At 52.3% G+C, this 27,830-nt stretch overlaps 2 protein-coding genes across 2 annotated transcripts; both read right to left on the reverse strand.

Moving 5' to 3' along the window:
• Nucleotides 1-4,478: 4,478 nt before the first annotated feature.
• Nucleotides 4,479-6,041, reverse strand: LOC119102723 (usherin-like). The gene is made up of 2 exons (XM_037226180.1): nucleotides 5,994-6,041; nucleotides 4,479-4,883 (listed from the first exon to the last, which is right to left on the reverse strand). Exons 1-2 carry the CDS (start codon nucleotides 6,039-6,041, stop codon nucleotides 4,479-4,481), a joined length of 453 nt encoding a protein of 150 aa, XP_037082075.1.
• A 6,069-nt stretch (nucleotides 6,042-12,110) lies between these two features.
• Nucleotides 12,111-27,580, reverse strand: LOC119103311 (uncharacterized). The gene is made up of 9 exons (XM_037226782.1): nucleotides 27,459-27,580; nucleotides 21,685-21,879; nucleotides 19,268-19,431; nucleotides 18,079-18,278; nucleotides 16,549-16,582; nucleotides 14,838-15,116; nucleotides 13,595-13,745; nucleotides 12,561-12,768; nucleotides 12,111-12,279 (listed from the first exon to the last, which is right to left on the reverse strand). The coding sequence occupies exons 2-9, from the start codon at nucleotides 21,875-21,877 to the stop codon at nucleotides 12,231-12,233; spliced, it is 1,278 nt and encodes a 425-aa protein (XP_037082677.1). The 5' UTR covers nucleotides 21,878-21,879; nucleotides 27,459-27,580; the 3' UTR covers nucleotides 12,111-12,230.
• Nucleotides 27,581-27,830: the final 250 nt, after the last annotated feature.

The following is a 27,830-nucleotide window of genomic DNA, read 5'->3' on the forward strand; positions in this document are numbered from 1 at the left end:
TGAACAAAAGAAATTCATGCGCACAGAAAGGGAGCAATGTAGGCAGTGGCGTATGTAGAACTTCGTCACGAGGGTAGACAGTGGCGTTTAACTTAACATATTCAGAAGTTATTGCGCACGAAGCGCAAGCAATTCCGTACCCTTCATTGCGCCGAGGCATGTTTTCAGCGCACCTAATATTCACTACCTCCTTGGTCCGTATTTATTCACATGTTTGGGCTTTAACGCAGGTGAAAACTATGAGCTGACCATATGCTCTACCCTCCTTTGCATGTCCAAGGGTTTACAGCCACTCACAAAGCATGTGAAATATGAATCTCTTTTGAAAATGCCCTCGAAATTTTGCAATTTAACTCGAGAGTTTCCAAACTGCCTAAGATGTTTGCCAATTCTCTAGCCACCCAAGGAGTTTGCAAACTTTCTGGCTTATAAGGTAGCTTACAAATTGCTTTAGCCACGCACGCGCGCGCACACTCTGAAAGCTATGCTCTACTAGGTAATTATTTTCCTCTTACAGGCCTAATGTAACGGGCCTAATGAGCTAAGGCCCGTGCGTGGTGGAATTTCAACCGAAACGGTGCCACTTTTCCTCTCAAAGTTCTGGGACATCAAAGCATGCAATAAATCAGATCGGCTTCAAGGCCACTACACGTAGAACGGCAAACTAAAGAGTATATAGGTCAACTAATGAGCTTTACACCGTCAGATTCTGATGTCCATGCATATTCAACGACACATTTGTTCTCTCAAGCACTCCGTGAGGACTCGCGCATCTCGCATTCCAATGCTTCGAGGACAGATATTTAATGGGTTATCTACGCGACGTTCCATAATTGACCCAAGTTCAATGGAAAGTGTTCATTCAATTATTGTGTTGCCTACGAAAGCATTTCAGAGATGCACAGCTTCGTCTAACACTGTGCTGTTGTATCAGATTGCACGATTCCCTGGAAATTAACTTCCCTGAACCCATAACCTGACTTTGACCTGCCGTAGGTCAGCGACCTTAAAAGATATTTCTAAATTTTTTATACTTAACGATCTGCTATCTAATTGTCTATAGCTATGCAAAATTTGGCGCGGCTACGCCCCATCGTTCGGAAATCGTTCCGAAAGCCCTTCGGGGGGGGGGGGGTCAAACCGACCCCCACCCGAGCGCCGCATAGAAAACTGAGCACTTTCGTTGCAGGATGCTGTGGCCAGCCACGATCCTCACTACTAGTAATAAGCCTATATATTTAGTCTATTGTGCTGTTTAGTATGTGAACTGAATCTTGGCTGCAAAATCTGTAAAGAGCGCTGATCTGAGATGCATTGGAAAAACACCGTGTCATCACAATCTATGACCGCAGCACTGATGTAGTACGATTTGTCGCATATTTCTGTCAACTGCTAAAAACAACCCTGATTAAAGCTACTATGTTTGGCAATATCTTGTAGCTTAACTTCCTCATACAGCGAAACGTCAACGCTTCGAATAATGCTCCATACAAGCTCACGCTGCAAGCGTTGGCGAGTACGGACCAATACCAAGCTTTGAGCTTCACCTAGCTGGGATGGTCTGCCGTAGGATGGTTTAGACTGTTGTAATTTCAGTCCATTTTCGCGATTTTGTCACCATCTGGCTTGGAAAAGTGTTCGTTTTTGTCGCCGATCATATCCGGTAAATTAGAAGATTTTTCACCTCTGGGGCGCGGGTTAAGGCTTGTGTCGCTATAAGACATGGTCTGAGACATAGCAGCGTGCAAATGTGAAAAAAAATAGTTTGCGGGAAAATTTGATCGTTGACCTGGCATAATGGGGTCACTTATTGGCCTAACAACATAAAACTTATCCCTATGCGCGGGATCTCGTTAAGACGAATCCACTGACGTCAAGGGCGTAGGTCAAAACTTTTGGTTCTTTCAGAACACTCATGCAACACTCCAGTCTTCCGGTTATCGAGTCAACGAAATTCACGTGGCGATCAGCGCCGACCAGCTGCACCAAGTGGGACGGGCACTCCAGCACCCCATCTCCCTTCCGGGGCGAGCAGTGGTGATGAATCGCCTGCCGTTCTGGAGCAGGGGGCGCGCCGGAGGGGAAGGAGGGGGGGGGGGGGAAGGTTGTCTCAACGGTGACCGGCTGCCAGCGGACGTTGCGGCAGCGACAGCACCCAGCCGGCTTGGCCGCCGCACCTCTGTTGGCCAACACGGACGCTGCGTTGCTCCACTCGGTCCCCACATTCGGGGTCTTCTTCTGATGCACCTTGAAGGTGGAACACGGCGTTTACATTAGGCGACAAAGACTACATGTGATGCAAGTTGCACATCGACACAGTCCTTGCGTTTGCGGATTGATCGCTGTGCTTCGACACGATTCGTATGTTTTTTGATGCACCGATCGTGCCGAGTTTATGGAAAGTTGATACAACCGATGTCGTTGTCAAGAGCATCTGACTGAAATGGACTATTTACGAAACTACCTCCCCGATATTCATAGATGCACAAACTTTTAACCCTCCCTCTGATAGGGGGATGAGGCAACCCCTCCCCTCCAAGGTCTTCTAAGAACACCTCTCCGGCACCTTGTGCAATTGCGCCCAATCTTTTTGATAGCCTATGGGAAATGCATCACGTGTGTTTTGACACCAAAAACGTGTAACTAGCTTATCTGGTTTCGGAGCAGCGGCAGTTTTTGGTGAACAACCCACGGCGATCTACGGCCGGCGCGGGCGGCGGGCTGCCCCCCCCCCCCCCCCCTCCCGACAGCGCCGCGGGACGCGCGCGGCGGCCGACATTGTTAGGCCAACAAAGCCATATATTATTAAGATACGATCAAAACACATTAGAGCATTCACCCTTGCACCGATAATTGAACAAAAAACACGCCTTTATAGGTTGTGTGTCGCTACAATACATCCGCTGTTATGTGCAAGGCTGTGTAGATGAAATCGGGCTTTTCGCGAAAATTTGACTTCTGACTTGGCATAACGGGGCCAACTTCTTATCTCGTCACATACAAATTATTACATGTCGCGATCTTGCTCCACGAGCGGCACTAAAAGCAGAATTGTTCCTAAACACTAAGCAAGGTTGTCGTATGACGAAATTTTTTCAGTGCCCGAAATCCGAAATAATCAACCGATCAGCTAAGCACGATTTGTTATGAGGACATATACCCCATCAATGTGAACTAGGCCATGACATATATTATCCATTATTTGATTTTTGGTCGGTGGTTCTGGATAAGGGAGTTAAAACTTTCACATAGGTGAAGTGTAAAGGCGGAGAAATCTTAATTTCGTCTCTATGAAAAACCATAAATCGTTTTAGACACAGCAACTGTAGACACTGCAGTAATATGTTGCATTGCATTTCACTCATCTTTGTGTCGTGTGGTTTATCGCATTTATCATAATATTGCAACGGTTTCTGACAGATTTGGCTCCAGGTGACAATTAAGACTCTTCCAAGTTTGGTCGGCTATAGTAAAGATACATTTTGCATTAATGATTTGGCTATTTCTTTTGCCCTCGACGTACTAGGGCATCACCATCGCTGTTTTTATGCTTGGTTTGTTTTAGATGCACCTCTTGCATGCACCTTATGAGATGCAAAAGCGAAAACCAAGCAAAAAGATTTCATGTTGGAACCTCAGTAAGAGTCAATTGGCAACAGAGTAGTAAAGCCTTATTCCTCGTAGAAAACAAGGAGAATGGAGATATAAATGCGTTGATATTTCGGAAACATGGCTTTATGGAAACAAATAACAGTAGCCAACTTAACAACTTACGTAAGAATCGATTGGCATTAAGAGCCACAATTACAATCATCAAACTGTGATTGTCCAAGTCGAAACGATCCGACTGACTTCCCATCAGCTGCCTTTGATACGCATCACGGTTGATTTCACGTGTGAAATCGATCACAATCGATTCGACTCCCGCGCCCGGTCAGTCCAGCACAAGTCTGCCGACTTCCATCATTGTTCATCGGTTGAGCCTCGCCGTGGCATGCTCGCTCGCAAACATCCATCCTGCTGGCAAATACGAGTCACTGCTTGACGAAACAAGTGGCAAGGAGCATGGACCGAACTGTCTTCGGGGGCCGCTTTGGCCACAGCAACACTTGGCAAGCAACACGGAAGCTGTGGTCGTGTCTCTCAGTGGTCGCTGCTGAGCCGACACTCGGCTGGACGGCTTTTGCACCGTCCGGTTTTACCACACGCCGGCAACGTATCAACATTCCGCGGCCGGTACTGGGCAACACTTCGGGAGTCCCAGGCTGGCGTTCAGTGCCAGCGCAAGACTGTGGACAGGAGAATCGCCAGAAGCACCGCTAGCGTGAAACGACTACCAGTGCGCGAATGTGCCAGCCCCATTGCTCACGCTGTGTGCACAGGCGGCCCATCTCATGCTGCAAGTACAGGCGGCCTTTCCTACGCTGCAAACACATACGGTCCCTCTTACCCTGCAAGCGTAGGTGGCCCTTCTCATGCTACAAGCACAGGCGGTCCTTCTCACACTGCAAGCACAGGCGGCCCTTCTCATACTGCAAGCACAGGCGGCCCTTCTCACACTGCAAGCACATGCAGCCTTTCTTACCCTGGAAGTACATGCGGCCCTTCTCACACTGCAAGCACATGCAGCCTTTCTTACCCCGCAAGCACAGGCGGCCCTTCTCACACTGCAAGCACAGGCGGTCCTTCTCACACTGCAAGCACAGGCGGTCCTTCTCACACTGCAAGCACAGGCGGTCCTTCTCACACTGCAAGCACAGGCGGTCCTTCTCACACTGCAAGCACAGGCGGCCCTTCTCACACTGCAAGCACAGGCGGCCCTTCTCACACTGCAAGCACAGGCGGCCCTTCTCATACTGCAAGCACGGGCGGCCCTTCTCACACTGCAAGCACAGGCGGCCCTTCTCACACTGCAAGCACATGCAGCCTTTCTTACCCTGAAAGTACATGCGGCCCTTCTCATGCCGCAACCACAGGCGGCCTTTCTCATACTACAAGCACAGGCGGCCTTTCTCGCGCCGCAGGCACAGGTAGCCCCTTCCACGCTGCAGTCACGGGCGGCCGTTCTCACGCTGTAAGCGCAGCCGACACTGCAAGTTTTTCGATGATTTTTCCTATCCATCATGTGCACAGGTAAAAATTAGCTCGTGTTGCAAATCTGGTAAGGTCTGCTTGCTGTCACATTTTCTTTATGGTAGTTTTAACAGTTTAAAGCCACCGTTGGGTGTAGCTTTGGCACGAATTACCCATAAATGTATTTTGAGCCCTCGAGGGGCCCGCTGGATGGTAGCGTACATTTTGGAGACTATGTTTAATGATTGTTGGCATGCACGTCATATAGAGAAGAAGAGAGCTCCTATAACAGTAGGGCGATCAGGAGACATTCCGGCCGTAGGCCCTCTTTAGTGCTCTTTACAGCACTTGAGGGTGTACAGTTGAAACGATCATCTTTTCTTATGAGCTGGCTTGTGCTCTTTGCAGCATACAGACCATCACCCATCAATCAAGACCTTGTGTTGTTATTGGGGCTTTACGTCACAACGACTGCCAGGGTCAGTTCGAGGATGCTTAATTAGGCACCATGTGAGAGCGGAGGTGATGTGGCAAGGACCGGAACCCAGGACCGACAGGTCCAGGGCCGAGCTCCCAACCACTCAACCACCACCGCCACAAATATATTGTCTTACAAGCCCGCTTGCAGATAAAGTCACTGAAAAGAAATGAATTTCTCAGTTCACTGTCGCGTGTTCAGTACGAAGCGTTCAGTATGGGCCGATACAGCTGCCAGTGCAGCCACGTCGCTATGGTGGACAGCGGCAGTCTTCACCTGGACACACGACACCGCAGACAGTGAACCGATGCAGCTGCCAGTGCAGCCACGTCGCTACGGCGGACAGCGGCAGTCTTCCCCTGGACACACGACACCGCAGACAGTGAACCGATACAGCGGCCAGTGCAGCCGCATCGCTATGGTGGACAGCGGCAGTCTTCACCTGGACACCGCGGACAGTGAACCGATGCAGCGGCCAGTGCAGCCGCATCGCTACGATGGACAGCGGCAGTCTTCACCTGGACACACGACATTGCAGACAGTGAACCGGTGCGGGACGGGCGGACAGCGGCAGCCTTCACCTGGACACACGACACCGCAGACAGTGAACCGATGCAGCGACCAGTGCAGCCGCATCGCTACGGCGGACAGCGGCAGCCTTCACCTGGACACACGACACCGCAGACAGTGAACCGATGCAGCTGCCAGTGCAGCCGCATCGCTACGGCGGACAGCGGCAGCCTTCACCTGGACACACGACACCGCGGACAGTAAACCGATGCAGCTGCCAGTGCAGCCACACCGCTATGGTGGACAGCGGCAGTCTTCACCTGGACACACGACACCGCAGACAGTGAACCGATGCAGCGGCCAGTGCAGCCGCATCGCTACGGCGGACAGCGGCAGCCTTCACCTGGACACACGACACCGCGGACAGCAAACCGATGCAGCGGCCAGCGCAGCCGCAACGCTGTCGTGGACAGCCGCAGCCTTCACTGACCACCAACCCTCAACTCTCGTGATAATCCCCATAAAATATCCCAAACAGGCTAGAGGTATGCCCAGAGCTCACTATGACGCGCGTGGCCTACGTGCGACAATGTTAACAATGTGGCAGCTGCCATTGGCGGACGTTACTGTCATTCGTAAAGGCCAGAAGTCAATAAGATCCTGGCCGGCCGTTGGGCGGAGCGTAAGTGATGCTCTGAAGAGCCGGATGAGCGGGTGTAGTCGAACTTGGTCATGCCGTTAAGGATCGTTGTTGTTGATTGGAGTTTAAGGGCGCGCCGACTCCTGTGGTCATTTTGCGCCCGTAACAGCTAAATGACTACCTACGACGGTAAATGGCTAAGAATATATATTAGTCATAAATGAAAACCGCTGAGTTGTGACGGGAACGCGTCACCAACGATACCCGGATACGTGAACCCACAATAACATATTGGTAGGAAGTTTTCGGCACCCTACAAACTTCCTACACGCGGTGTGAACTATTCAGGCAGGTGTATATAAAGAGCAGAACTTAACATAGAGCGTCAGGGACGGCGCTGCCGGGCCAAAGTACCTCAGACGCTCGAAGCGTAGTATGGGACAGCATACAAGCACATGTTTCACTGTGAGCGTGGTGCTACAGTGGCGACACCGTGGTAGTTCGTCGCAACATAGTAGGCATAGAATCGAAGTGTAGCATGCACATGGTCAATCCGCAAGCGGCACAGGATAACTTCCTCCCGTCTAGACTTTCGAAAGGATGACTGCCATTCCCGAACCATCGGCGTAATGTTTTTCAGTTTACTGGTGCCCATCGCATCCCATGTGCTCGGCCGTTGCCCACGCAAAAAGGCAGGGATGGCCAAGTATAGGTCTGTAGCGGGTACCGAAAACGCTCTGCGGCAGGGACGAAGAGTAGCACACTGCGGCAGCGGCAGCCAGCTCATTTGCCGCAATGCCAACGTGGCTCGGAATCCAGCAAAGTACTATGGTCTTGCCAGCCCGGTACAGAGAGTCGGGACGCAGTAAAATATCCTGTATAAAGGGATTTATCGGATTAAAGCGCTTTAATGCTGAAAGGGTACTTGGGGAGTCCAACAAAGTCACTTGCAGACTGTCTTCACCCACCTCCATAAAGCAAGGCACCTTAATGATAGCCATAAGCTCTGCAGTATGATCGGAATCATGGGCTGGCAGTGTGAATGATCGGGTATCGGGGCCAGACACAATGGCGGAACCAACACCCATATCCGTTTTGGAGCCGTCTGTATACGTAATTGTGAACCTCCGATATGCTTCGATTTGCTTCAGAGCTGTTGATCTGGCAACATACGGAATCATATTTTGCTTCCGAACCTCCGACAATGGGACGTCGACAGTTGCCGGTACCATCACCCACGGAGCGGTCAGCAGGCTACGTGGGCGTGCCACACCCCGAAAACTTAAGCCACTCTCATGAAGATCATTACGAACGCGCACACAGAACGGCGCCAAACGTGTAGCTTGTTCGCACTGAAAAACACTAGATGTGTGGCGTGAGAACACAGCGTCATGTGTTGGGTGGTTCGGGAATTGCGCGAGCTTACAAGCGTACCGCATCCCCAACAACTGCCTTCGGGTAGTCAGCAAAGGTTCGTTGGCTTCCACAAGCAAGCTGGCTGTCGGAGACGTACGAAATGCACCAATGATTCTCAACGCAGCATGATGGACCGCATTCAATGTGCGCATTACGGACTCCGAGACGCCATCATAAACAAAACACGCATAGTCCAGCTTGGAGAGTATCAGTGAACGGTATAACAATAGAAGTGTTTTCCGATCTGCTCCGTAGGATATGCGTGCCACGCATTTCAATGTGTTCAGTGTCTTAAAACACTTATCACGCAGAATGATAAGATGCTCCTTGTAGGTCAAACGCTTATCAAAATGTAATCCCAAAAACCGTGCCGCCGCATTGCAGAGGTTCGACTGTCCTATAAGCTTGCTGTCTATATAGCTATGTCATGTTATGGCTGTCTATGCTGTCTATGCTATGGCTGTCTATAAGCTATGTCACAAAGCTTAAGCACCATGTCGGGACACTGACGCCGGCGTCGACGCAAGTGGCCGTTACGGATCACGTTCGGTCCATGACCAGAGCGGCGGCGAAACTGAGACGGTCCTGACGCGACCAGCTAGATATGTTCTAGCCAACGCGAACCGCTGACCGCATGCTTGAAATAAAACAGCGTATGACGACATAGTTTCTAGGAAAACCCACATTCAAGAAGGGTGGTGACTGTAACAAATACGCATGTCATTCATCCCAAATGAGGTTGTCGACGGAACCATGTGGGTCCGTTCCAGTGAACGCCGTTTGCAAAATGCATGCCAAGTGTAGATACATGCATGACACAGTGCATGCAGCCTGTATATCAAACTCACGAGACCAGTTCCAAGAACCACGCGGTGTTTTCAGCCTCGAGACTGGACCTATGCTCAGGCTGGCAGCCATGTTTCCTACGCCCGCCGGCATTCCTCCTGCATATTCGGGTGAACCGTATACTTCTCGGGGCCAGGAAGTCAGTCACACCAAAAGGATATAAGCAAAAACACCGATGAGCGAGAGATTCGTGGCGCTATCCTGTATCTCGGGCACGAAAGGAAGGAAATATTCCCACATATTTGGACAGTTTCCACGCATACCAGAATGACTAAAACAAAATGAGCCAATGAGCAAGCACATCTGGTGGGACGGCAGGACAATGTTGTCAAGGACGGGACATGGGCCGCATCACTCAAGGCGTCGATACTAGACCTTCCTGTATGCTCGTGTTGTAGAGCGCGTGCCCTTGCAAGACTTGTGCTAAATGGTTTAATCAAAGCCTTTTGAACGCATGGATTTCTGGGATCAGAGCTCACGCCAAGCAGCGCTGGTTGTATGCTGGCGTTATAGGACCCGGCAGCTTAGCTTTTGTGACAATTAACAATGTTCCAAACTACCAGGTCCACGCAGCGTTCGCATTATGTGGCAAACAGCTGAGCAAGGAACAAACTCGCCCCGTATTCACCGCGCCTCAGTCACTTAGCAACACACCAAAGTACTTTCCTCATTTATTTACAGAAAATGCCGAGTCCCTTAAACTAAAAACAGAGCCCAAGGGGAACAAAAACGTCCTTGTTTCACGAATGCTTATGCGAAGCACACAATTCAGCGGTCCTATGCCCCCTCCACATATGAGGACAGCGCACCCAAAAATATACCGATAACCACACCTCCTGACGTTCCTCCCGCCAGGGGTGCAACCCCCGCCCACCACGGATGTCCGTCAAGCCCTCCCCGTCTCGAACACTTTCGAGTGTAGCGACACAACAGCTGGGATTCAATGTCAGCACTGCGCGTCCGCAGTCGACCCTCGTCCCCCCGCCCTCCCTCCTCCCCCGAGCTGTCCGGAGCTACAGCACCATCCACACACCCATCCGGCTCCTCTTCGGCACCCCACCGACAGCTCCGCCGAACGTCTGACGACCATCTGACGACCACTCGCCGGCTCCCACGGCTCCAACGACAGGCCGTACTGCCGAGCGATCTTCCCGGACTTACTCGCCGTCCAACACCGCGCACTTGCAATGCCCTCATCTCGCGCGCATCGCTGCCGGAGCTCACGCAGCCCCCTCACGCGTCACCAGCGCGCCCCGACCGCCATGCAACACTTCGCACCCGCCGGTCGCCCGCATCGTCACCAAAACCAGTTACACGGCCAGCACCCACACCCAACAGTACCCTTCGTCCTCGCACACCGCGATCAGCAGCTCACCCATCCTATTCCCGGTTCCAGCCTGCTCTGAGCCCACTGCCCGTCGGCGCCCAACATGCCCTCTGCCCTCGGCGGCGCCGGGGCCGCCTATTCGGCCGCCTCGGTAGAACGCTTGTCCGGCTCCTCCTCCTGGTCGTCGCCCAGGATGAAGTTGTCGTCCATCTGCTCCCAGGCGGCGTCGTCCGCGCGACTGGGCAGCGGCTCTTCACGCGTCGGCTCGGCCTCCGTCGGCTCGGCGCCGCGCGCCGCCGCCGGCCTGCCCGCCTCCTCCAATCCGTTTGGCTTCGGCGTGTTGGGCAGCTCGCCCTCCTCCTGGTGGAGCACAGCGGAGACGTCGGTACGTGGGCCGGCCACCAGGGGCTGCTAGTGAGCGTAGAGCAGAATAGAGCCGAGGCGATTTACGACAAAGCGGCTGTGGGTTCATTGCATTTTTTTCCTAGAACGTAATAGCCACATGGACAGCGTCTGAACAAATTTCGGCCCTCTCGCCACGCTACCGAAGACGGTAGGTCTAAAAAAAGTCAGCGAAGTGACGTGTAAATGAACCCACGCCAGAGCTGCATGAGGAAGCGTGCCATGTGGCAAACCTTTGCATTTCTGAAGAAGAGAAGCCCATGTTTAGATACAACTGAACCCTTCCATGAAGTCCCACATCGTGGGCTCCTTCAAATTAATTTCGTACTCAAGGTTTACCCGAACACTACCACGCTACAATCCCTTACCCTACCGATCAGCCTACCCCAAGGACACAAAACATCCACACATACCCACACGCACACGCACATGCACACGCACACGCACAGGCACGCGCGCACGCACGCACGCAAACAATACACAGGCAATCATATGAAAGCAAGGACGAAGCAAAGGACCTATGTTCACTGTAAGGCGCACATTATGACAAGAGATCTTCACCAATTCGTTCTAGTGGCACCTGGTTAAACTGTCACAAAGCCGAACTTGTGTCAGGGCACCAGAGCGGGTTGTTTTGGGACGCAACAATTGCGGGTCACACCGCGACGCTAATGTAAAAGTCCGTCGCCAAAAACTCTGCACGGCTTGAAAAGTAAATATGACGGCGCGTAGAAGGGTCCATTTATCCATTACTTATTGTTTTGATTTGGGTTTGCGTAGTAACCTGCTGGGGCGCACATCCACCACTCCACACCACTTCCCGACACCAGCGACGGTCTGGAGCGACCGCTAGTAACCAGACGCAACGGCCACCTTAGCGACACGCCCCGCCGCAAGACGGCCTGCGCGCCCCCAAGGCTGGCACTGACCTTCCCCTCGTCCTCCGCGCCGGCGCTGGCCTCTACTGACCCTTCCCTCGTCCTCCGCTCCGGCGCTGGCCTCTACTGACCCTTCCCTCGTCCTCCGCACCGGCGCTGGCCTCTACTGACCCTTCCCTCGTCCTCCGCTCCGGCGCTGACCTCTACTGACCCTTCCCTCGTCCTCCGCTCCGACGCCAGCCTCTACTGACCCTTCCCTCGTCCTCCGCTCCGGCGCTGGCCTCTACTGACCCTTCCCTCGTCCTCCGCTCCGGCGCCAGCCTCTACTGACCTTTCCCTCGTCCTCCGCTCCGGCGCCAGCCTCTACTGACCTTTACCTCGTCCTCCGCTCCGGCGCCAGCCTCTACTGACCTTTCCCTCGTCCTCCGCTCCGGCGCTAGCCCCTACTGACCTTTCCCTCGTCCTCCGCTCCGGCGCTAGCCTCTACTGACCTTTCTCTCGTCCTCCGCTCCGGCGCTGGCCTCCGCGGCCGCCTTCTTCTCCTCCTCCTCCTTCTCCGACAGTTTGGCCAGCTTCTTGCGATAGTTTTCGAAGTGTTTCTTGCCCATGCAGTGTTTGATGAGCACGGCATTGACCTTGGCGGTGATCTTGATGTAGATGTCACACAGGCCGCAGTGGTAGACCTCGGTCTTGCGCATGTAGTTCGATCCTGCGGTTCAAATGAAAGCAGTCATGCGGAACATGCCACTGAGCTACCGTCTTCCTGGCTCCAGCGTAAATAAGGCACATCAGCTCACCAGCGTGAGAGAACTGCACATACTACTGGGGAAGAGAGCTGACACACGCCCAGCAGGCCATATGGCGGCCCCTCTACACGGAACGACGCAGGGCCTCATCATCGGACGGGTATGGCTATTCACCTAGGTACCGCGACCCGCACGGCCCATGCACAAGTCAACACCCGTCTAAGCCCGGCTGCATCGGACGCACCGACAGCGTGCTTGCCGTCGTAGTCGGCCAGCTCGGCCAGCTTCTGCGTGGCGGTGCGCTGCGGCCGCTCGCGGGCGCCGTCGTCGCGCGCCGCCGCCTCCTCGCGCTCGCCTTCCTCGTCCACGTCGCCGACCGAGTCGAGCGTCATGAAGTCGCCCTTCTGGAAGTCGGCCTCGTCGCGGCGCTCCGCCCGACGCTCCGACATGTTCTGCCGCCACACACGTCACAGTTCAGTCCATATCGCCGAGGGTATGACGGTCGTCAAAAGCCTAACCAAGCAGGCTCGGGTGGCCGCTGCCCGTCCCTGGAGACCAACAAGGACTCCCGGGACTGAAGATCCGTCCTTTTTTGGCAGTATACGGCTGAACAACGTCCTGTCCGGCCCATTCTGATAACAAGTCCTTTTTGTAGGATTTAGGCTTATTGGACCAAAGCCTGGGGAACACCACTGGTTGCTATGGCCATTAGCATGAATCTGCCAAGTTAATGGTACGTTGGAATCCGGATTCGATTGGTTCACCAAAAACTATTGTCTAAGTCCTAACAAAATACACAAACTCAACGCTTAATTGGTGCATGAAAGCATGAACCATACACCATTTGGCTTCAACGGCTCGTGCAACTTGTGAATTATATACAGATCCAAATTTGCGCAAGGTCTACTTCTTTGGGACGTAACCCTACATTTAAAAGCTCATCATGCGGTTTTGTTTATGAAAACCAGCCAATAGCAAGCCACAAAGACGACCCGGTAGGTTGGTAATTGTCCCGACTATCCCATATACGTGCCCTGCCGAGCCCACGACTGAGATCAAGCGGTGAATGGCAGCGCGCGGCCACGCACGGTCACGGCGTCGGCGGGCGGCGCCGGCACCTATATAGAACAATACGAGCAAAAGACTTCAGCGATACATACAAACGAACATCGGGGTGGCACTAACACGATATGGCCGACTGAGAGGAGTCAGTGACCGTTTACCAGCTCGAGGCAAGACGCTGAACGGTGCGAGCGGTGCCAGATGAGAGACGGCTACCTGTTTCTGGAATGTGCGTGAATGTGCCGGAGTGCTTCTCGTAGGCGATCCGAGCCGGGAACGTCATGTTGCAGATCTTGCATGACGGGTTCTGGTAGGCACGCTGCTTGCGATGCCACTCGGTCTCGTTGTGGTTTGTCCCCTCCGTGCACTGCGTTCCGAGGAAGACGGTGTCAGCAGTCGTCACGCCGGGCCACCCGTCCACTGTCGGGCCCCCACTGCCAGTGTTTGGCCATCAACAGCGGCTACCGGGGTGGCGCGCTCATCAGCTGACCGCAACACCGAGCCCCTACCGCCACAAGCTCGCACTGGTCAACGCAACACGCAGCCCCTACCTCCACAACCTCGCTCTGGTAAGCATAACGCCCAGTCCCTATCACCACAACCTCGCACTGGTCAACCTAACATGCAGCACCTACCTTCAGAATCTCGCACTGGTCAACTCAACACGCAGCCCTAGCCCCTCGCTCTGGTGAACATAACGCCCAGCCCATGGCTCCAGAACCTCACACAGACCGTTTCCTAATCAGAGGAGTCATAGTTCATCACTTGTCTATACCTGAACAGATCGTCAAGAATACTTAATATGCATAGACAGTTCTGAACCTCGCTTCCCGGATGGCTTTCAGTCTCACAAAAGAGCGACCCGTGTTTGGTCAGATGTGAAGGTATTTGGCTCAGGAGTGCGTCGACAACAGCGGCCATCTTGCACTGTGCGCCGCCCATCCTTCTCATGATACACCAGCTGGCTGGAGGCACCGCTGTGCCATACCTATTGCCCTAACCCTGCTTGACCGAACGATTTCAGGTTTAGCATTACAGATGGCGGGCGTTGAACCGCATAAAGCCGACGACTAAACGATCATCCGCCTCAAACCTGCACGGCGTTCTTTTGCGTTTCGAGTGCAGTAACAAGCTGAATGTCGGAAAATTTCTGTTTCTCGCCACAACTTGTGCTGGTCAGTCATTTTATGCAAAGCAATGGCTTGGCTCCATTCTTACGTTGAGCGTCTGTTGGAAGAACCGCGAAGGTTGGTCCATTTAACAAATTTAAGCGATCGCAGCAACCGTACAAAGCTGTCCATACTTAACTGATTGAATCGTTTCACCTTTTTTGCCAGGAATCTTCTCTTCTGCCCCAGCTGAACGCAGCCCAATGCACCGGCATGACGTAACAGCGCGTGTGCATCTGCCGCTCCGAGGGAACACACCACGTGTCCTCGCAGCGTTCGGAGCCACTAACCTTGAACTGCAGCCGGCAGAGTGTGCAGAACTGGGTGGGCAGCTTGTCGAATGCTTCCGGGTCCTTGGCCGCCTCCTTGGCCTCCAGCTCCTTCTGTTCCTCGCGCTGCGCCAGCCGCATCTTGCCCAGCTCGCCGCGGATGCGCATCAGCACGCGGCGCATGGCGTCCATGTGCTCGCGGCCCAACTGGTGCTTCCGGAAGTCGGCGAACGTGGCGCAGCGGGCGTGGCAGTGCGGGCACTTGGTCACCAGCTGCTTGGATGGCGGGTACACGCGCGGCTGCGGGCAGCCAGGCGGCAGTCAGGGGAGCCGCGTCGGACCGGGCAGTGAGACGTGGCGCGGGCCAGGTGGTCGGCAGCGCACCGCCGCTCCCCGCCGGTGACCGGGGTGAGGCCACCCGGGTCACACCGGTGGGCCGGGATGTTCGACTTCATTCAATTGATGCCGGGACCGCCGCTCCCCGCCGATGACCGGGGTGAGGCCATCCGGGTCACACCGGTGGGCCGGGACCGCCGCTCCCCGCCGATGACCGGGGTGAGGCCGCCCGGGCCACACCGGTGGGCCGGGACCGCCGCTCCCCGCCGATGACCGGGGTGAGGCCGCCCGGGCCACACCGGTGGGCCGGGACCGCCGCTCCCCGCCGGTGACCGGGGTGAGGCCGCCCGGGTCACACCGGTGGGCCGGGATGTTCGACTTCATTCAATTGATGCCGGGACCGCCGCTCCCCACCGGTGACCGGGGTGAGGCCGCCCGGGTCACACCGGTGGGCCGGGACCGCCGCTCCCCGCCGATGACCGGGGTGAGGCCGTCCGGGTCACACCGGTGGGCCGGCACCGCCGCTCCCCGCCGGTGACCGGGGTGAGGCCGCCCGGGCCACACCGGTGGGCCGGGACCGCCGCTCCCCGCCGGTGACCGGGGTGAGGCCGCCCGGGCCACATCGGTGGGCCGCGGGGACTCGATGGTCAGACACCGGGATGGCGTGGCCGAAAGCGGAGGGGTCGCGGAGAGCCTCGGCCGCAACGACAGTCTAGCCATTCTGATACCCAGACTCCGACCTTGTCTTCCAACTCGCAGCATTCTGTCTCGGAAAACGTTTAGCGTTAATCTGGTACATGACATTGGAATTAACGCGTCGAGTTTGAGCGCTGAAACGGCACCCACGTGGTCACTGGCCTGTGGCCGTCTGACCAGACGCCGATTACTGGCGCCTACACGGTCTGACGACAGCAGCGCAATACGCCGATTGTACAGGGAGACTAGCAAAAAGCACCACTTACAACGCACACCCTTCATACTTTGACGTCCGCTTCCACCCAAATGTTAAGACAAACAAGGATCGCCAGGCAAGAAGTAGGCACCCTGGTGCAACCAGTTTATTGAACCGAACAGGACGGGAGCCAGAGAGGACTAGTTATGTCCGCCGGACAAGATTCCTGTCCATGCCAAGGTACATAAATATAAGCGTTAATCTTGACGATGAGCCACATACAGGGTCGAAACAGCGTTATTGAACATAATAAACGGACGAACAGACCGAAAGAAAACAAGACGATTGACACATACATTCTCGGCCCGACACCACACATATTCTCCCTGTGCTCGTGAGGGGTAAAAACAAAATAGTTTCCCCTTCGTCATCTTCCGGCACAAAGCATCAGGCAGCCCACAAATAAAATCAAACACCCGGCGTAAAGCGCCTCCGTTTACTCACCGCGTCATCACGGCGACCGTCGAAGGACCGGTCCCTGAAACCATACAGCCCGAGTTACACGCCAGCGTGCCTGGATACCACACGGGTGCCGTTGTGAGCTCATCTTAACGGCTGTAGTAGTTTACCTGACTTGTAAGTACACACACACGTATGATGCGTGGTGCATACGGGGAACTGCAGTTTTACTGCAAATGCAACTGCAGTTTCATGATACAGTACCATGAAAACTATGCGGCGTGTGTGAGTGTGAGTGGTGTGGTCAGGTGGTATGAACCACTTGGCCATAATAGGGCAAACATCATTCGCCAGCAGTTCAGCAAAATAGTAAGTACCAACAGTTATGAGGCTGACTGGCTATCGTACTTGACAGGACCCAAGTTAGTGTAAAACACCAAGATTGAATGAAGCCGACAATGGTCGAGGCGGCAGGAAGCATTGAGCAGTCCGACTTGTGATGCACCAGTACGGCCTTGGATAAAAACATAATGTACACAGCTTCATTCCGGCGCGCAGTCGCAATGCACCCAGCGCAAATCCAGCGCCAACTTGCTTTCAAGGTCTCGATCCTCACGCTGCATGTTTCGATTGTCAGGGTCCATTGGTCTCTTCACACTGTAACAATCAGCTTAGTACCTGCCGCGTTCGGCGTCTTATTCGGCAATGACAGCTTCAATTATTTGAAATTTACCACGCCTCCTGCGTTCACCCTATCATAGCTTGCAGGCGATGAGCACCTTTTGACGACGCCTTTCACAACCCGCCCTAACGCGCACATGCAAGATCACAAAGCGAGCTACAGGTACATCGCAAGCCGGACGGATTATTATTATTTTTTTGCTTAATATGACATTCATACACACAAAAAGGAAGAAGCTAGAAAAGCCGAAATCAAAGACGAAAGTGGCGACGTACGTATTGCACTATGGAACACCGGTCTGGACTGGACAACATCACATGCCTCGGCCACAGCGGCAACGCACGTGATGTTGTCCAGCCCGGACCGCCGCCACGAACCAGAGCAGTTTTCCGTCCTTTTTTACGACACTGCCCTCCTAGTACTTTGCATTACAAGGGAACGCCTCGCTCATCGCTGCGAACCCTTTTGCGCAACTCCAACGATTATGGCGGGCATGTAAGCACCCCCCGCCATGGCGTAACCGGGTCTCTAACCGGGACTTTCACGTGGGAGCCGACGGTCCCATCCACTAGACGACAACGCTCCTGCTCTTCGTTAGTGAAAGACGTCATAGAAGCGACATTTGCAAGAAGTGCGACGATCCGAAATACCCGGAATGAGACTAAGGACACACAGCGACGGACTGCTGCAGAGTCGTCAGCCGCCACCACTGTGAGCTGTGCCGCTGCCACGCTGGGACTACACCAGGGGGCGGCAGCGTGTCTGGGCCGCTTCGTCAGTCGCCAGCAGCAACTCTGTGCGTCCGCCTTACCTAACGCGGACCCCGCCTGCCGCCCGGCCGTCGCCAAATCTTGCGCTCCGGCGCGCGGTCTGCGCACCTCAGTGCGCCGTACCTGGACTGGTCCTCGTCGTAGTCGCCAAACGGGCGCCGCGGCGGTCCGCCGCGTATGTAGCCCGTACCGCGGCGCGGCGCGTAGCCGCGCGCGCGGAACGGCCGCCGCATGGGGGCGTGGAACTCGTCGTGGCGCCGGCGCTCCTGGTAATCGTCGCGCCGGTAGTGGTAGTCCGAATGACGGCTGCGCATCGAACTGGACTGCGAGCGGACAGGGCGGGCGGCGCGCCGGCGAAGAGACAGCGTGTTAGCAAGGCAGCGGCCGCCGCGCTAACCAGCGCTCTCGCCCGTCGCCGGCCGCTCGAGGCGCGCGCCGGCGACCCGGACGGCGCGGTGTCCGCCCTGCGACCGTCCGCCGCCGGCCAGTGCTTGGGGCTCGCTCAGTAGTTGTCAGGGGCCGCTCATTCAATCAAGGTAGGCACGTACAACAGCTATAAACCAGCTGTAAACCCGTGTGCATCACCATCCGCTGCCACCGCCCCTTTGACAAAAACTGAGGCTATCCAGGCCGTCCGCAGAGTTCACAAAAGCTCTGGCTCAATGACGGTCAGATCAATGGAGCGCTTAATGTGCAAGGCTTCTGGTGCACACCTTGAACCCCACTCAACCTGCTTGTGCTCTCCATCAGCTTTCGACATTCATCAGATTCACCATACTACAGCGCGAGCAACTCGAAGGTCAACCAACCAAACAAGTTGCACAACTCCAGGCAACCACCTGAATCTGTGAGCTGTCACATTCAATAGCTGCAATCCGACGGCAAACATGGTCAGATATTCACGCTGCAAAGACGTCAAAGGTCAAACATGTCAACAAATATTCATGTTCATGACTGTTCCCGTGCGCCTCTAGTTCATTGCCGCCGCTCTCTTCCAAAATGGACACGCCTGCAATGCATTGTCTTCAGTACATCCAAACGGCTTCCGTGTGTCTCAAGGTAGCAAGCCATGGCAAAACAATGCCTGGATTATCTGACCAGGAGTGCCCCGGCCCCTCGCCGACTGCAACCCAGCTGACCGTCCGTCTTGCTCGCATCCAGCGCCGCCGGTCCGCCCTCCAGCGCTGCCGCCGCCCGGCCCTTCTGGCCGGCGCCTCTGTCCACTCGGTTCACGCGCGCGCGCACACACACGCACACGCACACACGCATACACACACATACACACACAAAAACACACACACGCAGTACTCACCCGATCACGGTCATACGAATCGTCGCGCGGCCGTTTGTAGGGCGGTTCGCTACCGCTGCTGCCGGCGTAGTGGTCGGCCGGGCGCCGACCGCCTGACGTCTGCATCAGCGTGTCCACCAGCTTCTTGGCGATCTCCAGCTGGGTGCGGTGGCTGGACGGCAGCCCTGCACGGAGCGTACGGTCAGCGCGGTAAGCCGTGCTGACTGTCGGGGCGGAGCCGCTCCCCACCACTCTGACAGCGCACCGGCTCTCTGCCCAAGCGTGCCGAGTTTGAGGACGTGTAAGCCACATTTCCTGGGATTTCAAGGCAAGTCGAGAAGTGGAACCTGTCCCCGGCATGTCTGTTTTAAACATACTACTAAGGTCACCATTTTACTGCGCGGAGTAAGATCCACTGTGGGTCCTTGGCTGAGAAGGCGCTAAAGTAAAATTGTATGCAATAGAGTTTCCACGACCTGACTATGGTACACAGATGCAAATAGCGCTGGAGAGCAACTTATCAAACTGGATGAAATAGGTGTTCATGCGCCCCTAGACTTTCAACGTCTTTTGATATGACAAATTTTACCTCCAACAACCTTAAATGACCTGACATAGTGACTGCCATTATTTAAGAGTGACATCATCAGCAAAAGAGTAGGAAATCAATACCGGACATAACTTAAGAATGTATCTTCTATATTAACAGAAAAATATGTTAGTGTATGCCTGAAAGAGAAACTTGACAAACATATCAACATCAAAGTAAACTCTCAAGACAAGCCAGTCAGTCAGTCATGACTCGGCAGTCAGCCAGCAAGCCATTCGTAACATGCCAGTGAGCGCCCTGACTGTCTTAGCATATGTTAGTGTGCTCTCCCTCTCTCTAAATCCCTCTAAGAACTGGATGATGTTTGGCTTTCAGCCATCAATGCATCAGCACATGAATTCTCTCCTTAGAATGGCTGGCACATAAACATCTGCAGGCACGCTCGCCCTGGCTGATTTCGACAAAAAGTGAATAGTTCTACATGTTGCGTACTTGTACTCACATTTCCGTCGATTGTCAAACTTGAATGCTCCTACCAAATGGTACCCTTCTTATTTATAAGGAATCAAGATGTGTCCATGTCTACACATGAGCCTGGTTCTCAACATTTCTCCCGGGAACTGGTTCCTGGCTCCGGAACCAGCAAGACTAAGGAACTAGCCTGGTTTTGAATTAAGGGATCCACCAGGAACCGGGATCTAGCCTCATGTGAAGTCAAAAAATCTAGGAAGAACCAAGGTCCACATGACAATAAGCTGAAAGATCCAGCAAGAACCAAGCTCCAGTCTGACAGCAAACTGAGAAACCAGCAAGAACCAAGATCCAGCGCGGCATGATGTCAAACGATCCTGCCAGAATTATCTCAAGACATCTGACAAGAACCAAGATCATGCTCAAACATGTGGAAATCCAGCAGGAACCCAGATACAGCTTAGGATTAAGCTGAGATCCAGCAAGAACTACTCCATTATCTGTATTGATGCCAATGTAAGCATTGGGAACCACGACCTTCCATGAGTTTCCTGTCAGCCTTCATTTTCGAGGTTCAGTAAGGTATTGCTCAGGGGTGCAATCTTTCAAACCAGCTTGAGAGGCTGAGCAGGGAAAATGGCTTAACTTATTCCTGCCTTTGTTGTCTTGAGTTGGAAGGGCTGAGGTAATTCAATAATATGAAACTATGCTCCTGGTATTACTTAGAGTTCATACAAATGAATGGAAACAACACATATCACCCATTTGGACAGTTTTCAAAATTTTAGTTCTTTGGCACAACCTTCCCACAATGAGATCATACAAACATCTGCCACACTTTGCAGAATGCAACATGGAGCTTGTGCTTATATGAATTTGTTCATCTCATTTCTATGCATGCATGAAGCCTTGAATGTAAGGCTCAAACATCCCCCTTTTAACACTTGCAGTTTAAGCTTTCCTTGAAAGCTGGTTCATGAAATGTCTGCAGACGTGGCAAATTGCTGCTTCACAATAACCTGATTCCCTGAAATAATTACCACTTTGCCCCACACTGTGTCTGTCAACAAATCTTTTCTTCCTGGTTGTCATGGATGCTCCTTTCCATCCCAATAAGCCCTCAGCAGCTGCAGACACCTGTGGCCACAAGCTCCCATGACTGCATCTCAGACCCTTTTGTCTGGGGAGGACTAGCTCAACCATGTAACCACTCATGACATCACAAACTTGACGTCATGCCTGATTCTGTCTTGATGATGGGGCAGCCACAACTCACAACTGTGGCATACAATAGCAAATGCTTGCATCCCCTTCCCCACCATGCAGTTGCTTGCAGTGCAGTCACCTTCATTCCCATTCACTACAGGGTGTCATGACAGAATGGGGCGGCGTGGTTCGGAATAGGTGGGGCGCTGACCTGCACCCGACTCGCGTCGGTCCCGATCCGGATAGTAGCGCCCTGGTCCGCTGCTGAAGCCGCCGCTGCTGCCACCCCGGCCTTCGTAGTAGCCGCTGCCACTGCCACCGCTCCCACCGCGGCCGTACGAGCTCTGGTAATAGCCGCCGCGGCCACCGCGACTCATACCCCGGCTCGGGTAGTAGCGCGACATACCTGCCACAGTCCAGCAGGCAAGTCAAGACATGCCTACTTGCCACAGGTCCAGTAGGCAAGTTGCACGTTCACCAGCCACAGCTGGACAGGACAAGTCACATGTTCACCAGTCACAGCTGGGCAGGCAAGTCACATTTTCACTGAGCTGCAGCTGGACAGATGAGTCACATGCTCACCAGCCGCAGCTGGACAGGTGTTACATGTTCACCAGCCGTAGCTGGGCAGGCGAGTCACATGTTCACCATAAGTCAGGATAGTGGATAACGCATCTGCTGCCCACTAAAACCAAATTATAATGCACCTAGCATGCTCCTCTTACATGACTTCCAGATTATAAAACAAGCAACTGTCGGACTTAGTGAGCAAAAGACTACCAACAGCAATGTCAGTAATTTTGTATTTGAATCATTAATCTTCTTGCAAGTTTACAGGCAAAATGTTGTACTGGTGTGAGATCTCCATGATGTGAGGATGCTCTCCAACTTCCCAAAAAGTTATGTGCTGCATGGAAATAGTTATTGATGATATGTCTTGGAGGTCATGTGTGACATATATGTACAGATGAGGCAAGACAGCCATGCTGTTTATTTCATACAGCTTCAGCAAAAGTATGCTTACAGCAGCATAAGTAGTGGGGTTAAATGAGGGTTCAGGCATAAATCATTTGACATGGACAATTGGCACCTAAAATGGCTGTCATTTTGAATTTGTATGTAGCACACAATTTTTCACTGATTCTAGGGTAGGCTACAGAAATCTAGGATGTCTGTACCACATGATATCCTCTGGCTCCTGGCTAGGATTAAGCAGGGTTTAGTTTAGGACCAACAGCAATGTTTGCTGTTTAAAAGTTACCACAGCAAAATTTATGCTGATTTTGCAAAAGGCTTCACAACTAACACTGCTGTTAAATGGCAACTAATATAACTAATGCTGTTCTTTTCAGCATTCTGAAGTGGTCTGTTAATTTGTCTGGGGTGTGCTGTGCTTCCCCATGTTACCATTTTCACTTGAGCCACAGCCCACATGACTCGATGACATATTGTTAGTAATGGTCCACTAACAATTCAGCCTGTGAAATTTATGAAGAACTGGTAATGACCAATTCATAATTCTGCTATGAAATATACAAAGAATGTGAAACAGCTTATGACTCAAAGCCATATTTTTCTAATGAATAAATTCAGCTCACATCTTATTCTGATTGATTGACTCAAGTTCATTCATGATTCAGCTCAAACCAAACAAGCCTGCTCCACAAGAGCCAAAACTGTATTTGAGATACGCTGCTTGAGATATGATGATATGAGACATGCTGCTTATGCTACTTGATATATGCTGCATCAAAAGGTATTTGAAATGATTATTTTGGTCCTAAGTCCCCATACCAATGTGGAAAATTCGCTTTAACATCAGCAAAATCCCATGCTAAGTACATAGTCTGGGGACATTGGAAAGCTTTTACTAATCTCTCGAAGGTACCGGAACAAGACTGAGCGGTTTTCTTCAAGTACTTCACCTTTTTTAGAAGAAGAAATATCTCCACCGCGAGCGTTTTACGCGCAGTGCGGCACGGGCTCAACCAGCTCGCGTTAGCAGGATTGCCCGACTTTGAAATCATACAATCCAAACGACATCTTTAGCACCAAAAGTAATGGGCAGGCAATTAACATTATTCACTACGGCGTTTCGACCACTGCTACTCACAATGCTCGCATGATTGCCTATCATCTTCAAGAAATAACCATCTGATAATATAATAATTTCGGCTACAAACAGGTCATATGATTTTTAACACGCGGACAACCGACGATTTATAGCATGTACTAAAAGGGCAACATAAGCACCAAATTACGTACATTCGAGCAATCAAGAAAAGTATCCCAGTTCTTCACATTCGTGTCTCGAATTGATGTTTCCAAACAGACAGCACAGAGAAAAACCCAACAATGTCGGCGGAACTGAAGCATTTCCAGCAGTCTTAAAAAACGGACCAAGCCACGGGAACCAAACACCGAAGCCAAGCCAACGTTTTCGGTGCGGTACATTGACGTCTATTAGCGCAGTGCATCTCATACACGAGTCCGGATAATGTGATTCACACTGATTAGGACCAAACACATCGTGACGACATTGTCGCTTAAACTACAACACTTGGGTTCAATTAATATGACTACTCTGTTGCCGTGGCATGCTGCAATCATGTGCAGAGGGACTGTCGTAGTACCCTCTTAAAGTAGTGCACCTCCTGTACAATTCCAACGAGCAAGGCTTGAAATCGCTCTGACATCTAGAGACATACTCTGCCGAGAAAATATGCCAACAGCCACCCTAAGGAAACGGATCAAGCCTCGGGAAACGAAGACTGAAGCAAGGCCAGCGTTTTCGGTACGGTACATATACGTCTGTTAGCGTAGTGCACCTCACACACGAGTCCGGATAATGCAATTCACACCTTTAGAACTGAACACGTCGTGCTGACAATGTCGATGGAACTGCAAGACTTCGGTCCGATGAATAAGACTCATGCATTGCCGTGAGATGCTGCAATCATGTCGTGCAGAGGGACTGTCGTAGCACCCTCTTAAAGTAGTGCACCTCTTGTACAATTCCAACGAGCAAGGCTTGAAATCGCTCTGACATCAAGAGACATACTCTGCCGAGATATTATGCCAACAGCCACCCTAAGGAAACGGATCACGCCCCGGGAAACGAAGACTGAAGCAAGGCCAGCGTTTCGGTACGGTACATATACGTCTATTAGCGTAGTGCACCTTACACACGAGTCCGGACCATGCGGTTCACACTTATTAGGACTAAACACATCTTGCTGACGATGTCGGTGGATATGCCAGACCACGGTCCGATGAATAAGACTCATGCATTGCCGTCAGATGTTGCCATCATTGGCGGGCGGACTGCAGTAGCACCCTCTTCAAGTAGTACACCTCTTGTATAATTCCAATTGGCGAGGCCTAGGAACCACTCTGACATCCAAAGACGTTCTCCGCCGAGATAATATGCCAACAGCCACGCTAAGCAAACGGACCAAACCCCGGAAAACGAAGACTGAAGCAAGGCCAGCGTTTTCGGTACGGTACATATACGTCTATTAGCGTAGTGCACCTCACACACGAGTCCGGATCATGCGATTCACACTTATTAGGACTAAACACATCTTGCTGACGATGGTATAATTTACGCTGCGCTTATAAATACATATGTACCGTACCGAAAACGTTGGCCTCGCTTCGGTCTTCGGTTTCCGGGGCTTGGTCCGTTCCCTTAGAATTGCTGTTGAGACGTTTTTTCGATACAGTGTGTCTTTGGATGACAAAGCGGTTTTTAGGTCTCGCCAACGAATTATGCAAGAGGCGCACTACTTTAAGAAGATGCTACTACAGTCTGTCCGCACATGATGGTGACATCCCACGACAGTGCATGAGTCTTATTCATTGAGTCAAACCATTGCAGCTCAACCGACATTGTCGGCACAATGTGTTTATTTCTACTTAGTGTGAATCGCGTTGTAAGGGCTCTTGTTTCAGGTGCACCGCACGACTAAACGTATATGTACCGTACCTAAACCGTTGCCTTTGTTTCGGTCCTCGGTTCCCGGGGCTTGGCTTCGTTCCTCAGGGTTCGTGTCGGGATGTTATCTCAGCGGGGTGTGTCTTGCCTTTCAGAGTGGTTTTTAGGTCTCGCCAGTTGGAATTATACAAGAGGTGTACTACTTTAAGAGGGTGCTACTACAGCCTGTCCGCACATGATGGCAGCATCTCACGGCAATGCATCAGCCTTATTCATCGGACCGAAGTCTCGCAGTTCCACCGTTATTGTCAGCACGATGTGTTTAATTTTCATAAGTGTGAATCGCCTGATCCGGACTCGTGCATGAGGTGCACTGCGCTAATAGACGCATATGTGCCGTACCGAAAACGCTGGCCTAGCTTCAGTCTTCGGTTCCAAGGCTTGGTCCGTATCCTTAGGATTTTATTGGCATATTATCTCGGTAGAGTATGTCTTTGGATGTCAGAGCGGTTTTTAGGTCCCGCCAATTGGAATTATACCAGAGGTGTACTACTTGAAGAGGGTGCTACTGCAGTCCGCCCGCCAATGATGGCAACATCTGACGGCAATGCATGGGTCTTATTCATCGGACCGTGGTCTGGCATATCCACCGACATCGTCAGCAAGATGTGTTTGGTCCTAATAAGTGTGAACCGCATGATCCGGACTCGTGTGTAAGGTGCACTACGCTAATAGACGTATATGTACCGTACCGAAACGCTGGCCTTGCTTCAGTCTTCTTTCCCGGGGCGTGATCCGTTTCCTTAGGGTGGCTGTTGGCATAATATCTCGGCAGAGTATGTCTCTGGATGTCAGAGCGATTTCAAGCCTTGCTCGTTGGAATTGTACAAGAGGTGCACTACTTTAAGAGGGTGCTACGACAGTCTCTCTGCACGACATGATTGTAGCATCTCACGGCAATGCATGAGTCTTATTCATCGGACCGAAGTCTTGCAGTTCCATCGACATTGTCAGCACGACGTGTCCAGTTCTAAAGGCGTGAATTGCATTATCCGGACTCGTGTGTGAGGTGCACTACGCTAACAGACGTATATGTACCGTACCGAAAACGCTGGCCTTGCTTCAGTCTTCGTTTTCCGAGGCTTGATCCGTTTCCTTAGGGTGGCTGTTGGCATATTATCTCGGCAGAGTATGTCTCTAGATGTCAGAGCGATTTCAAGCCTTGCTCGTTGGAATTGTACAAGAGGTGCACTACTTTAAGAGGGTACTACGGCAGTCCCTCTGCACGACATGATAGCAGCATGTCACGGCAAACGGAGTAGTCATATTAATTGAATCCAAGTGTTGTAGTTTAAGCGACAATGTCGTCACGATGTGTTTGGTCCTAATCAGTGTGAATCACATTATCCGGACTCGTGTATGAGATGCACTGCGCTAATAGACGTCAATGTACCGCACCGAAAACGTTGGCTTGGCTTCGGTGTTTGGTTCCCGTGGCTTGGTCCGTTTTTTAAGACTGCTGGAAATGCTTCAGTTCCGCCGACATTGTTGGGTTTTTCTCTGTGCTGCCTGTTTGGAAATATCAATTCGAGACACGAATGTGAAGAACTGGGATACTTTTCTTAATTGCTCGAATGTACGTAATTTGGTGCTTATGTTGCCCTTTTAGTACATGCTATAAATCGTCGGTTGTCCGCGTGTTAAAAATCATATGACCTGTTTGTAGCCGAAATTATTATATTATCAGATGGTTATTTCTTGAAGATGATAGGCAATCATGCGAGCATTGTGAGTAGCAGTGGTCGAAACGCCGTAGTGAATAATGTTAATTGCCTGCTCATTACTTTTGGTGCTAAAGATGTCGTTTGGATTGTATGATTTCAAAGTCGGGCAATCCTGCTAACGCGAGCTGGTTGAGCCCGTGCCGCACTGCGCGTAAAACGCTCGCGGTGGAGATACTTCTTCTTCTAAAAAAAGGTGAAGTACTTGAAGAATACCGACTGAGCTACATCGCACAACACACGATGAGCAAGCAACGAGGTATTTACCGCGCAGAAATTATGCACGAAATTTGTGACCAGTTTCACGCTAACGCTAACGCTCAGCTGCTTTTTGACCTGAGCCTCAAATCCACAACCCAAAAACCCATCGACCGCAATGGCGGCCGAGCGTCTCCACAAAATTGCTTCCATACCAAGCCAGGCGATATGTGGCAGGCAGCTCTGTCCGACTGCGTACCTCTCAGCGAAGATTCCTATATGACGTCTTCGGTATGCACATTTAACGCAGGGACGGCCGTGCACGTGGTGAGGAAATGTAGCGCAGGCAGGGGGGGGGGAAGGGGGGAGGGGGCACAGCCGCACGTGCCTCTCCTTATTTTCTGAGGGCTCTTTGGGCTCCTCGGGGCCTACCATTAAGCG

Source organism: Pollicipes pollicipes, unplaced genomic scaffold (genome assembly GCF_011947565.3).
Source record: "Pollicipes pollicipes isolate AB1234 unplaced genomic scaffold, Ppol_2.1 Scaffold_5724;HRSCAF=6776_pilon_pilon_pilon, whole genome shotgun sequence".
NCBI lineage: Eukaryota > Metazoa > Arthropoda > Thecostraca > Pollicipedomorpha > Pollicipedidae > Pollicipes > Pollicipes pollicipes.